General features: G+C 33.0%; 1 protein-coding gene and 1 long non-coding RNA gene across 2 annotated transcripts; both read right to left on the bottom strand.

The window, feature by feature from the left end:
• Positions 1-2,145: 2,145 nt before the first annotated feature.
• On the bottom strand, positions 2,146-2,526 carry LOC145818940 (uncharacterized). Its single transcript, XM_082912931.1, has one exon. The coding sequence runs from the start codon at positions 2,524-2,526 to the stop codon at positions 2,146-2,148; it is 381 nt and encodes a 126-aa protein (XP_082769057.1).
• A 1,519-nt stretch (positions 2,527-4,045) lies between these two features.
• LOC145820290 (uncharacterized) lies at positions 4,046-6,996 on the bottom strand. Its single transcript, XR_014361560.1, has 2 exons — positions 6,614-6,996; positions 4,046-4,347 (listed from the first exon to the last, which is right to left on the bottom strand). It is a non-coding gene; the product is annotated as an uncharacterized LOC145820290 (long non-coding RNA).
• Between the last annotated feature and the right edge of the window lie 7,101 nt (positions 6,997-14,097).

Below are 14,097 nucleotides of genomic sequence, written 5' to 3' on the forward strand. Positions count from 1 at the left end.
TTGTATCTTCTTCAATGGCTTGCCAGCCTTCTGGGTCAAAAGCTCTCAGAAACGCCCTCATTCTGATCTTCCAATACAGGTAGTTACTCTCATCAAAGGTGGGAGCCTGATGCAGGTTCTGACCACGAGCTAGTTCCGCTGGCTTTGGAAGAGGTTAAGTGAAAGTGGACCAAAATGCCATGAAAGCACTATCTCCATCTTCACCAGATTCAGGTTCTTCGGATTCTTGCTCCGACCAGCTTTCATCATCCCAAGTCACAGTGTAGACTTTCTTTCGATTCTTTTTCGAAGGGCATTCAAGGGCAATATGACCAAACCCTTGACATCCATAGCACTTGACCCCTTGCCTCTTTACAATCTTCTTTTCAGTTTTTGGAGCAAGTTTTGGTGGAAAAGTTTTGGCTTTTTCATTACTCTTGTCTTTTGAAATAGGGTCTCTGAAATTAGGCTTCTTTTTCTTCAAATTTTTTTTAAATTGTTTAGTAAACATAGCCGTCATCTTAGACTCTAAATCAAATTCAGTCTCCGGAGTTTTCGCAGTCTCATGAGCACTAGTGAAAGCCACACTATCTTTTTGTTTTTTCTTTGAAATCTGGTGGGCTTCATAAGTCTGCAAGTTTCCAACCAACTGATCAAGCTTGAGGGTATTAACATTCTGAGCCTCCTCAATGGCTGTCACTTTTGATTGGAACCTCTCGGGTAAATACCTCAAAATTTTCCAACAACTTTAGCTTCAGGGATTTTTTCACCGAGTGTGAAACAAGAATTCACGATATCACTAAGTTTTGCATAGAAATCATCAAACGTCTCATCATCGCGCATAAAAAGGGTTTCAAAGGCAGAGGTGAGATGTTGAAGTTTTGACCTTTTGACCAAAGTAGTACCTTCGTGAATCGTTTCAAGAATGTCCCAAGCCTCTTTTGCTACCTCACACGTGCAGATATGATGAAACTCTTCAGGTGTGACGAAGCAAAACAGGGAATTAAGAGCCTTACTGTTCCAACTCGAGTTTTGGTAATCAGTTGTGTCCCATTTATCAAGGGGCTTAGGAATATTAACACCATCAATGGTGACAATAGGTTCACTCCAACCATAGATCACGCAGTGCCAAACTTTCTCATCGATGGATTTTAAAAATGCTCTCATACGAGCTTTCCAATCAGAATAGTTTGTACCATCGAGTAAAGAAGGTCTATGGGTCGAGTTACCTTCACGAATAGAATCCATATCACTAGTCACACAAAATCACACTCCTATAGTTTTGATAAAAACAAAGAGTGACCTGCTCTGACACCAATTGAAAATCCAAAATGATTCGTGATTAGATCAAGATTAAAATATTCCAATTCCCAATTATTCAAAACACACAATCTAAATCATCAAGCACTTACGAAAGTGATTTAGATTGTTGTTTTTGAAATAAACAATAAATCGACACAAACGATTTTTATGTGAAAAAATCACAATTGAAGAACCTTCAACTGTAATAAAAAACCACGGGCGAAACGCCACTAATCAATCCACTACTGAACAAAGAAAGATTACAAAGATAACACACAAATTACCCAACTTAGTCAATTTGTCTTCAAACCTTCTGTAACTCTTTCACCATGCCTTCGTCTCAGAACTGATTAATCTGAAGTTGAATCCACAACTTCACTTGTCGAATCAACGACTACGTACAGAATCAAACTCCTTTGAAACTCCACGTTTGAATCTTCGGAATCCACTGAAGAACAACACTCTTGTATGTATTCAATCAAACTCCTTGATCTATGCTTGTCAATGCATAAGTTTAACACTCACTCAAATTATCAAGGAAAACTCACAAAAACACTCCAGAAGAAAACCTTAGAAAACCTCAAAGTAGATCTAGAAAAGTTAATCCTAGTTTTGGAGTAAAACAACTACTTATAGAAATCCTGGATTTTGAAGCTCGCTCGAGCAAGAACCTTAACTCGCGTGATTTCCATAAGTGCCTTTGCTCGAGCCACGAAACCTTCGCTCGAGCGAACAATGAACTCTTTCAGGTTTTTATGCAGATGCAGTCCTTCGCTCGAGCGCACATTCATCTCTTTCAGGTTTTTGCCAGGCTCAGTCCTTCACTCGAGCGAGGAAGACAAAATAGTAAAGAAATTTTACAACTCAATTAACAAAGTTGTTCGCGAGATTGACAAGAACAACAGACCTAACAAACTGCATAGTCATCATTTTGTTCTCCTTATCCTCCACTTCCTTCGTCACCACCGGAGCTGTCATCGAAATCTGCTCTGGCGACGATTGGGTTATCACCGGAGCTGTCATTGTGATCTTCTTTGGCATGGAATTCTGTGGATTTCCAATAGCACTGATGTAATTGGCGAGGATCATAAAACCGCCGTCTTTGTTGCCTTTGAAGTGGGTTGGATCGTATGTGACCTCGACGATCACTGAGGGAGAGTATTTACGGATCTCGTAGTCGTCGGTGGATTTGATGAGTTCGAATTTGGGGGTTTCGACATCGATTTTTTCGAAAACTAAGCCCATTTTTGAGGAATTTGGATGTTTTGAGAGATGGGTTTTGTGATTAAGGATTGGATTTTGGTTTGTGAGCTATGAATTGGGGTGGGTTTTGTAGAGGAGAGTGGATAAGTTGTGTTTGGATTTGGTGTGAAACTTTTTTCGAATTGCAGAAGTGGAATTGAGAAAGAAGAATACATAATTGGGTGAAGGGTTTCGATGTGTGGCGGGAAATAAGGGATCGATATGTGGACTTCATTTTCCCACGGTTCACTCAATAGCATTTCCTAGTTTAATTTGTGAAGGAAAAAAATAATATTTATAACTATTTCCTAGTATAACACTTGATTTGTTTGCGCCTAAAACATATGTTTTACGGATATTTTCTTGTAGAAAAAATATTTTTATACGTTTGAGAGTGGTGGCTGTGATGGTGGAACGAAAGTGGAGGTAAAAGAGGTCGCACGGTGGTGGAGTGGCGGTGGTGAAACGAAAGTAAAGGTGAAAGAGGTGGCATGGTGGTAGAGCGGCGACAGTGATGATAGGTGGCTGTGATGATGGTGTGATGTGATATTAACAAAATTTTATTCTGAAAAATGTTTTTTTATATTTTAAAGGCTGAAAATATTTTTTTATTCAAGTAGACTTATTTTTCGTTGATTATAAAAAACATTTTTTTAATTAAATTTTATTTTTTATTGTATCAAATATCAATAAATAAATAAAATATCTTCCTCCTACACAAATCAGATGTAAATTTTTATTTTAGTTAAAATTCAAATACAAAACTTATTTTTTTGCAAGCACAAACGTGAAACATGAGTAGAATGGATGGCTATAATCCTTACTCAAATTCAATGTACAATTTTTAATTATATAATATGATAATAAATATAGAAATATGAAAATCTCAAATTAAGATTATATGGTTTACAATGCATTGAAAGTAAAAACAAAAAAATTTGTTGAAAATACTGCTCTATTGAAAAATGCATGTATAGGGTTTTTCCAGTGACACTTTGGACTGTCACAAAACTAAAGTTTTTGTGATATAAATTCACTATTAATATGAATAACACAAACACGATTTAATTATTTTGGAAGCAAAAGAATTATTATGAATAGTTTTGATCTTATTATCCCTTTAAATTAGATTAGAGCATGGATGTTTAGTATAATCATTCACATAAATAATGATTATTAATATTTTTTAGAAAGAATAATGAAATTTTTATGAACTTGAATCAAATAAATTATCCTTCTTTCAATTTTCAATGAAAGGAAGTAAATAAACTAGAATACCACATAATGAAGTCAAGTTACTATCGCTATTTGATAATGTTTTATGATTTGTTCATTGTATTCATTTTCATTAAATCATGTAATTATTAAATTCAACATGAAATTTTCAAAAAAGCACCACTAAATTTTTAAAAAACACGATAATTATTCATGCAATAACGGGCCTTAGGCCCCTAACTATTCAGGCGGGCCTAATCACTAGGCCCAATGGATCTCTTCAACAGCACAATTGTAACGCCCCGTATTTTATTACTCGGATAACCTTACCAATATTCATTAATTAAGTCCATTTACAAATAACATTTCATCCTTGGATGAAATGATGAATAATTAAATATACATATTCCCTCTCGTTATACAATAATGACATTTACAAACAAATAAAAGAAATACCCTGAGACTTACAATAAAAGAGAGGACGCTACTCTTTACAAAAAAAAAATAGCACTCAGCAAAACAACAAATGAAGTAGTACAATCCATCACTGCATTACACTTATGAAATGGTAAAACCCATTGTTTGATCTTCAAATCCGAAAAGCATTCTCTGTACACATGTACAGGCAGGGAGTGAGCAATCACTAGCTCACCAAGCAATCTCATATTAAAACATTAGAAGATATGCGGGTACCAAAATACTCATACATATACGAGAAGTCATATCATGTCAAAACCATATGATTTTGTTACATAATCTCTTAAATCCAATTTATTTAATTAACCACAACAAGCTAACTTAAATAAAGAAACGTGTTTCAATAGCAATAGACATCATTTTCAATTCATTCAATTATCTCATTATCAATTGAATCAAATAATTAAATAATTCATCAAATTCATTTTATACAGTCTTATGAGATAAATGCATATGTCATGTCATGCTCAAAATATTTTTCTCATCTTTTGAAAATCTTACGCACAATGTCATTTAAAAAAAAAACACATTAATCCAACAATTTCAATAAAATTCCATGATGATAAATACGACTCAGGTAATCCCTAGGCTGGTGTCTGCAAGTAGACTATACAAGTACTATCAATTTGTCATTTTTACCAGTATTACCTAGAAGGCTCGACACCTGTAATCTGTCATTTTTACCAATATTAACTAGAAGGTCAGATACTTGTAATCTGTCATTTTTACCAGTATTAACTAGAAGGCTCGACACCTATCATCTACATCACCTTTCAAGACTTACCACCGTATTTACCTCAAAATCATTTCATGAAAACTTGTTTTCCAACATTTCTTTCTCAATGCAAAGTTTTCAAATCCAATTTTAAAGCTCATCATTATTAAATGAATTGATATGCCAATGCAATGATTAATAATACAATGCAATATTTCTTCCACTTTCAATACTTCCACACAATATTCCCATTATGAACAAAATTCTCATTTCTCATTTTAATATAATTTCTCAAGATGAAGATAAATACTTTTATTCCAATTCATCCATGGGACAACAAAATTCCTACACTTAGAGTAATCTCAACCATTTAGTCACTTCAAGACTATATCAACATTTTGAACAACAATTTTCAAAACTTCAACAATTCTCATATTCCATGAAAACCATCATTTATATGTAAGCAACTAAACAATTTTTCAAACATCATTTATTTTGGCACACAAAATAAATATAATAACATCTTCAAAGATTGTCAACATCTTTCTTAAAAACTCCAAATTTCTAAATTTTTTCACCAAAACCACTCATCTTCATTTATTGAAAGAAAATCACCAAAAACATCTCTCTTCAATCCTCATAATTTAAAACCCTCAATTTCTATTTTAAAAGGAACAAGAAAGTAAACCCACTTTCAAAAAGAAAATCTCTCATCTTCTTGAATCAACAATCAATTTTCAAAATAAATCAAAGGATGATTTCGAAAATCATCTAGATCTTGCAAAAACATATATATAACTTAAAGGAAATCCCTACTTATTAAATCTTACCATTCCATCCTACTATATCAAAAGTTATGGTATAATCTTAATAACACATTTTTAACCATCACGGATATAACCTTTTAACCAAAACTAATTTAATCCACTAAATTAGTAGGTTTATTATATTCAAAAAATTTCAAATTGATAGTACTAAACATAATTTCACATGCCACACCCCTCAAACATAACTATATTTCAACATAACCATTTTTCATGCCAAGTTATTTAAAGAGGTAATATTTTTACCAAATTCTCTACCAATAACAATTTCACAACTTTTTCTAAAATCACTTAACCAACATGATATTTACATCAAAAATTATGAAATATGCCAAATAGTAACATTTTCAAGGTAATGAGTTTGAAAGTCCACATTTCACATTTTTTTATTTTCATAAAAATGATCATAACTTAATCATCAACCTATCATCTTTTATAAAATATCATGAATATAATATTTTTAGAACTTTTAATCCCAAAACAACTCTATAATTCATACTTAAGCATTTACTCAATACTCCTCAACATTAATTTATTTTTCTCAAAAATAATTCCCAATCAAAGATTAAAAAAAAAAAATCAATTTTATATTTCTCAAAATAAATCATCTAATCATAATATGATGTTGATACAATCCATATAATTATTAAATTCTATTTTCGGATTTCTTTTCCAAAATTAACAACACAAAATGATTTTTCCAAAATCAATCTCAAAATACCAACATTCTTAACATTTCAACATAATTTTTCTTTCAAAAATTTGAAAATATATCTATATGCAATACCTCTTATAATGATATATTTTCTCAAATAACCCTAACATACCTTTAATGTAAAAATACGAAAAAAGTCCCTACCTCAAATATGAAGAAAAGCAATCCGAAATGCAAACATCACTCGATCATGAGAACACCATTGCGAAGATCACGACGAGCTCTCCAACTTTCATTTACAATACTTTTGTAAAATCTCACTCTAAAAATTCTCATTTCAAGTTCAAAGATTGAGCTTCTATGAAATACAAGAGAGAAAGAGAGGAGCAGAGCCTTTGCTCAACGAAAATCAAAAAAAGAAATGAAGAAAGATAGAAGTAAAGGAAATGAGGAAAAGATGGAAACGGAAGAGACAGCCCAATGGGCTCTGCCACAACGCACCTCCCAACACACATATTTCTCAAAATTTTATTTATTTTTGTATTATTTAACCCATTAATTAGTACAATATATATTATAATCATATTTCAAAAATTTATAACATAAATTATAAAATGATATAATTTTCTTCTCACTACAAAATATAATATTTTATACACCACAAAATATAATATTTTACTCACCACGAAATACACACTCATTTTATTCACTATAAAAGTATATAATTTTTCACCATGTGATATACACCATAAAATTAACTATCAAATATTTATTATAATTCTGTATAATAAATAATAAAAATTCTCAATATAATTACTACCAATCACTTAATTAAAAAGAATTAAACAATTAAATACAAGTCATAAACAAGAGCCCACTAAGTTAGAACCCAAAGACCCACTGTAAATCACCAAAGCCACGTGGCCCACCAAAACACAACTTGCGTACAGGAGCACCCAAAAGTTTGAGTTTCCCTCCAAGATATACCATGTTATGGACCACTTAAAAAAAACATGGCCCAAATTTTGCCAACTCTTTCAAGCTCCATGTGGGGACCAGAAGTCACCCACCTCAATTCAAAACCACAATGCTAAAATCATGTGCTGGTTTAAAACAAAAACCATGGGCCAGATATTTACACACGTGATTCCACTTTCCCATGTCTAGCAAAGGCGGGAATTTGAAGCAGAGAAGCACTCCGCTACGTGTTAGACTCATATGAAACTAACATAAAAAATATAAAATTGAATTGTTTTTATACAGAATTTATACAATAATTAAATTTAAAATTTACTTAATTAAATTATGCAGTGACTATTTATAAAAAAAAAAAAAAAATTCTGAGTCATTACAACAATCCAACCCAAACATTTGCTATCAGAATCGCAAAACTAGGGCTCCATAAATCGCTAGCCCCTTCTCTTTTTATATCAGTCTTAACAGTTTTCTTCTCCATTATCTCTCTCAAATCACGCAGTCCCAATTCGAATCAATCTCCTCCGACAACAAAAACGTCAATTTTTCTACGAATTAATGTTTCATGACAATTTTCTACATTTGAATTATATATATATATATAATAAAATACTACACACTAATTAAAAGATAAAAAAATTTCATGACATTTTTTTTTATGATCCTTAGGGTTGGTTTGGGATGTTCTAAAAAAGTGTACTTTTTGACTTATTGGCTTATATGGGTGGGGTTTGGGTTGGGTTTGATGTGATGTGTTAGAGAGGTGATGTGATTTAAATAAGATGATGTGACTTAAATAGGATAGTGACTTTTTGACTTTTTGTATTATTTAGGTTATGCCAAACTTGGCCTTAGTATTATTATTATTATTATTATTTTTTATCCCAGCCAAACTAGGCAAGAAAAAGACCCCACACAACCCACGAATATATAAATATATACATATATACATATATATATATATATATACACTCAGTAGCCATGACAAAAAAGAAAAGAAAAAAATGAGAGAGAGAAGATAGGACGTAGTGGCAAGAAGAAAAACAAAAGAAGGGCAGAGTGGATGGTTCAGCAATGTTGCAATATAGTGACGAAAAGGGCCGGACAAGAAAAGAAAAAAAGAAGAAAAGAATGGAAAAGAAAAAAACAAGAAAAAAAGATAAAAATGTCATTTTAATAATCTATTTGAGGCCAATATATGGAGGCTTTTCCCATATTAAGCCAAATTATCATTTTAATCCCCAAACTAGACCTAGTTTGGACGGAATTTCCAAACTAGGCTAAAGCGCTATTACAAAACACGCTTTCACTGTTTGTAGCAGAAAATTTGTGAAATAGTGAAAGCGTGGTTATAAACCACGCTTTTAATTAAGAAAGCATTGTTACAAACCACATTTTTAAGGAAAATTAGTTTTCTACAGAAAACGTGATTTCAAACCATACTTTTACTGTGCTTATTTTGTTTTCTGAATAAAACGCGGTTTCAAACCACGCTTTTGTTGTGCTTATAATTTCAATTTGTTTTTTTGAAAAAAACGTGGTTCCAAACCACACTTTCACTGTGCATATTTATTTTCTTAAGAAAACGTGATTGCAAATCACGCTTTCACTGTTCACTACAATAAGCGTGGATTGCAACCACGCTTTTACTGTACATTTTAAATTTTATTTTATTTTATTTATTTGTAATTTTTTTTTCTATTGTCATTGTTTTAGTGATAATGTAATTCATAAATTTTTTTTGGCTTTACTAAAGCCGTTCTCATGTTAAATATTTTCTTTTTTCTTTTGTCTTTCTTTTGGGTTAGAAGGTGTAATTCAGAAATTTTTTTGGCTTTACTAAAGCCATTTTCATGTAATTTTTTTTTATTTTTTGTTTTGTCTTTGTTTTGAGTTAGAAGGTGATAATGCAATTCAGAAAATTTTTTTGGCTTTACTAAAGCCGTTTTCATGTAAAATTTTCTTTTTTTTCTTTTGTCTTTGTTTTGGGTTAGAAGGTGTTATTCAGAAATTTATTTTGGCTTTACTAAAGCCGTTTTCATTTAATTTTTTTTTTCTTTTGTCTTTGTTTTGGGTTCGAAGGTGATAATGTAATTCAGAAAACCGGTTTAGTAAAACCGTTTTCTACCCGTTTTCATTATAAAAAAAAAAATTTCTTTCGTCTTTGTTTTGGGTTAGAAGGTGATATACATGCTCTACAGTCCGAAGCACACCCACACACTGTGCAGTTCGACGAACAACGACGAAGGGTGAGACGCGAAGAGCATCGCGGAGTAGGCCAAGAAGACGAAGGCCACCGCGAGAGCTGCAACAAGAAGGAATAAGAGAAAGACCTCAATTTTTGGTGATACATTTTTTACATACGAATGGTACTTTTTTCGTTTTTTGCTATGTAATGTAACTTGTATGTAATTTGAATTCTGATTACGAACAGGAACTTATGTAATGTAAATATTGGGTTGGAGTTGATGTTATTGTGATTCAATTGGTTTCGCTTATTTCATAAGACTGATGTTGTGCAATGAATGAATGAATGGAAAGGTTATTTGTTTTATTCAATTGGTAGTGTATTTTTTGTAAGAATGAAAACGTTATTTGTTATATTCAATGAATAATGATTACATTTTTGGGTTGTCACGATTGAGAAGATGAACAAGTTAAGAGAATGTGTATTTCTCCTAAAACAAATTTTGTCAACATTTGTGTAACAAAACTTAATACATAATATACGAAGTCACTAATTTACTAAATACTCATACAGGCATGAAAACAACATAACTGAAGTTGCAAATGTAACAGTTTTCAGTTACATAGGTAGTACAAACATAAGTCTCCCACAAAAATACATTCTGGATACCATGAACTGAACACACAATACATACATCCTGGACATCCTGAACTGAACACACAATACATAAACATAACAGTTAGACAGAGAAATATTAGGCAGACAATCTGACAAACTCATTACGGAAACACTTAGTCTAACACAGACATTACATATTAATGCATGACCTAATATTGCCGAAGTGTAGACATTAACACCTAATTCGCGCTTAAATCGGCAATCTCAGAGTTTGAATAATCCGAAAGCTCAGCGTCAGAGACAAGTTCAGGATCCTCCATGATACCCTTGATAGCCACAACATTTGGTTCTGTTCTGTTCTTTTGGGCATCCTTCTTAACTATGTATAGTTGCATATCGCGGGCTAACCTACGGCGCATTTGAGAAATCTCACATTGTAGTCTTTCACATAGTCGATCAACATTATCAGGATCTTCCTTTTGGATCTCAACAGAACGTGTTGTTGGCACCTTCAGTTGCTTTTCCCGACTTAAGGTTTCCAACTGTACCCACTGTATAAATAGTGCGGGCCACTTGAGACGAGCAGCGTCAGATAAACCATATCCTGTTTGATTGTCAGATGGCTCCATACATGAACCTCCTTGAACTCGATAATACTTGGGCATCAAAAAATGTCGCTTCCCAAACCTATCACGATAACCACAAGCATAATCTAAAACAAGTATTGTTGTTTCGTCTTCAGCATCGCCACGTCCCCTTCCCCCTCCTCGTCGTGAACTGTCACCCATTTGCAAGTTCCAACCACCTTTGCGATTCCCATTCCCTTCCATGAATCGTGTAGCCATGCTAATTTTTTTAAACAAATGAATGATAATTTCGTAGGGCGAAATGAGTTGTAAGGTTGTGTCTTCACCTTTAGTCGTTTATATAGTTAGTTATGAACGGCTTTAGAAAGACATTGAAGGAAAAATCATAGAAAATAAATGCCTCTAGATGACAATCCCACATATACGAACAAGGTATGAGTTGTCACTAGAATGAAAAAACAGAGAAAAGCAAATACTGTGTACCAAGTCACGTGACATGACAATCCATCTGCATATACTGACAAAATAAAGGCATGCTCACTGTAAGGTAAATCAGTGAATTCATTGTTGCCATATGACTTTCTGAATTGACAATCCCACATATATCAATAAGAGATGAGTTGTCACTGTAATTAGAAAACAGAGAAAAACAATGCCTGTGCACCAAGTCACATGACTTAACAATCCATCTGCATATACCGACAAAATAAGGGCATGCTCACTGTAAGGTAAATCAGTGAATTCACTGTTGCCATGTGACTTTCTGAATTGAGAATCCCACATATATCAATAAGAGATGAGTTGTCACTGTAATAAAAAAATCGAGAAAACCAAAGCCTGCGCACCAAGCCACATGACTTGACAATCCATCTGCATATACTGACAAGTCTCTCCACGATTTGACTACTCAATGTGTGAAAAAATGAAGCTTATATAGGCAATGTTGTGTTTCACTTAGCTATGCATCATTCGTTGTTACGACCAACTATTTGTATTTCATTGAAAAGTATGACTATTTGAATTTTTGTTGTCATTTGGAATTATTTTAAAATCAACTTTTGAATATTCAATTTGTAATATTTTGGGAAACATTTACAACATCAACTGAACATTGGTCGTAACGTACCTATCCGCAGATCAATCGTAACAAATTTGTAAATCCCACGCACGCCCACTTAACCCATAAGTATGGAAGATTAATTGTTATTTACATTTTTTCTGGAAATCACTCGTAATAAATTTGCAAATCTCACGGACAACCACTTAACCCAATAGTATTGGAAGACTAGTGTATGAAAATATTGTTGGAATGAAAATGTATATGTTAAAATAATTGTTATAAATTTTAAATCCAAAACTTACTTGGTTTTCGAATTTCCAAGAACAGTTTTTTGGAAATTATTTAATCTCTCAACTGGACCAACTACTTGGCTTTGAGCTTGTTTGTCCCGCCCCCAAGTTTAGTTTTCTGTCAATCCCCCATTCCTTACCAGAGTCATCATTTTGACTGGACTTCCAGGAATTGGAAGGTGACTCTTTCTTCTTTCCTGATGGAGATTGAAATTCTTTACATAGAGGTCACTATTTGAGGAGCCCTTGTTGAGGGAAAATTTTGACTGAGCTACCTGTTCTGTGAGAACCCGAATATAAAAATTAAGTAAATAATTAAATAATAGTAATATTAAAATCTCAAATATTTTTGTGGTCAATCCTAAAGTGCAAATTAAATATTTGGAAGGTCTTTTAATTAATTTTTAAACCTAAAATAAATTTATGGTGGAAATCTCTAATTTAGAGATAAGATTTTAATAATAACAAAATAAATAAATAAATAAATAAAAACAAAAGGATAAGGGAGTCAGATTTTTTAAAGTGTATGGGTAACCCTAAACTCTCATATTATTCAACTAGCAGCCATGAAGAGGAGATAAGAGTAACTTTTGGTGAAAATTGAACAACTAGTTTGGTGCTTTAATAACTCCATCTCCAAGGTTGAAACCCATATTCTGTGAATATAGTTATTTTGTATTTATGTTTCTGTGCATTCATTGGAAGAGGATGGAATGAAAGCTTAACTGATTAGGTGGCTTCAATATATATCAGGTTAATAGTTGGTGTCAAATAGTGTAATGGGTATAATGGATGTATGAAGAACAAGTATATGGCATGGGTTATATTCCATGAGTGTTTTTGCTTGTAATGGTAGATCTTGTGAGTGAAATGTGGGTTAGGTTGGCGTACTTGGCCACCAATGTTTGTGAATATCATGTGTATTTTATGTAGTTTGAGGAATATCAAATGGGTACATAAAGTTGAGGGTACAATCTATGAGTATGAAATTCTGCACATAACCACAATCTTTAAAAATGAAGAAACCATGTCAAACGGATGAATTTTGAACTGAAATTTTACAGTTCATTAATTACATATTGAATTGCATATTAGAATTTTCTTATAATTTTTGGGAGTCAAAATCTATATTAGCTGGTGCATTCAAATCTGTCCAGAAAACTGGTGTTACACAGTAATTTCGAAGTGTTGTTTTCTTTGGGTATAAATCTGAAAAATATCAAATCAGCGTCATTATAACTAGTTACAAGTCTAGTTTCTTACATTTTTGGCCTTGCGTTGAATGCTATTCTATACTAAGAGAATCGTTAATTTCTTTAAAGAGGTGCAGAAAATAATCTGTTTGGGTATAATTAATTGTAAATAGTTATTTTGACAAGCAAATCAAGTAAAACCAATTGGGTTTTAAACTTAGTCCCCCAACTGGACCAACCACTTGGCTTTGAGCTTGTTTGTCCAGCCCCTAAGTTTAGTTTTCTGTCAACCCCCCATTCCTTACCAGAGTCATCATTTTGACTGGACTTCCAGGAATTGGAAGGTGACTCTTTCTTCTTTCCTGATGGAGATTGAAATTCTTTACGTAGAGGATCACAATTTGACGAGCCCCAGTTAAGGAAAGCTTTTCACCGAGCTACCTGTTCTGTTTTATGTGTTGTTGAAGGCGGTAGTTCGTTTGTCTAAACTTTATTAGTCCCCCAACTAGACCAACCACTTGGCTTTAAGCTTGTTTGTCCAGCCCCAAGTTTAGTTTTCTGTCAACCTCTCATTCCTTACCAGAGTCATCATTTTGAATGGACTTCCAGGAATTGGAAGGTGACTCTTTCGTCTTTCCTGATGGAGATTGAAATTCTTTACGTAGAAGATCAGTATTTGAGGAGCCCCAGTTAAGGGAAGCTTTTGACTGAGCTACCTGTTCTGTTTTCTGTGCTGTTGAAGGCGGCAGTTCATTTGTCGTAACTTTATTAGTCCCC

Source organism: Camellia sinensis, chromosome 2 (genome assembly GCF_055761805.1).
Source record: "Camellia sinensis isolate YWXY chromosome 2, ASM5576180v1, whole genome shotgun sequence".
NCBI lineage: Eukaryota > Viridiplantae > Streptophyta > Magnoliopsida > Ericales > Theaceae > Camellia > Camellia sinensis.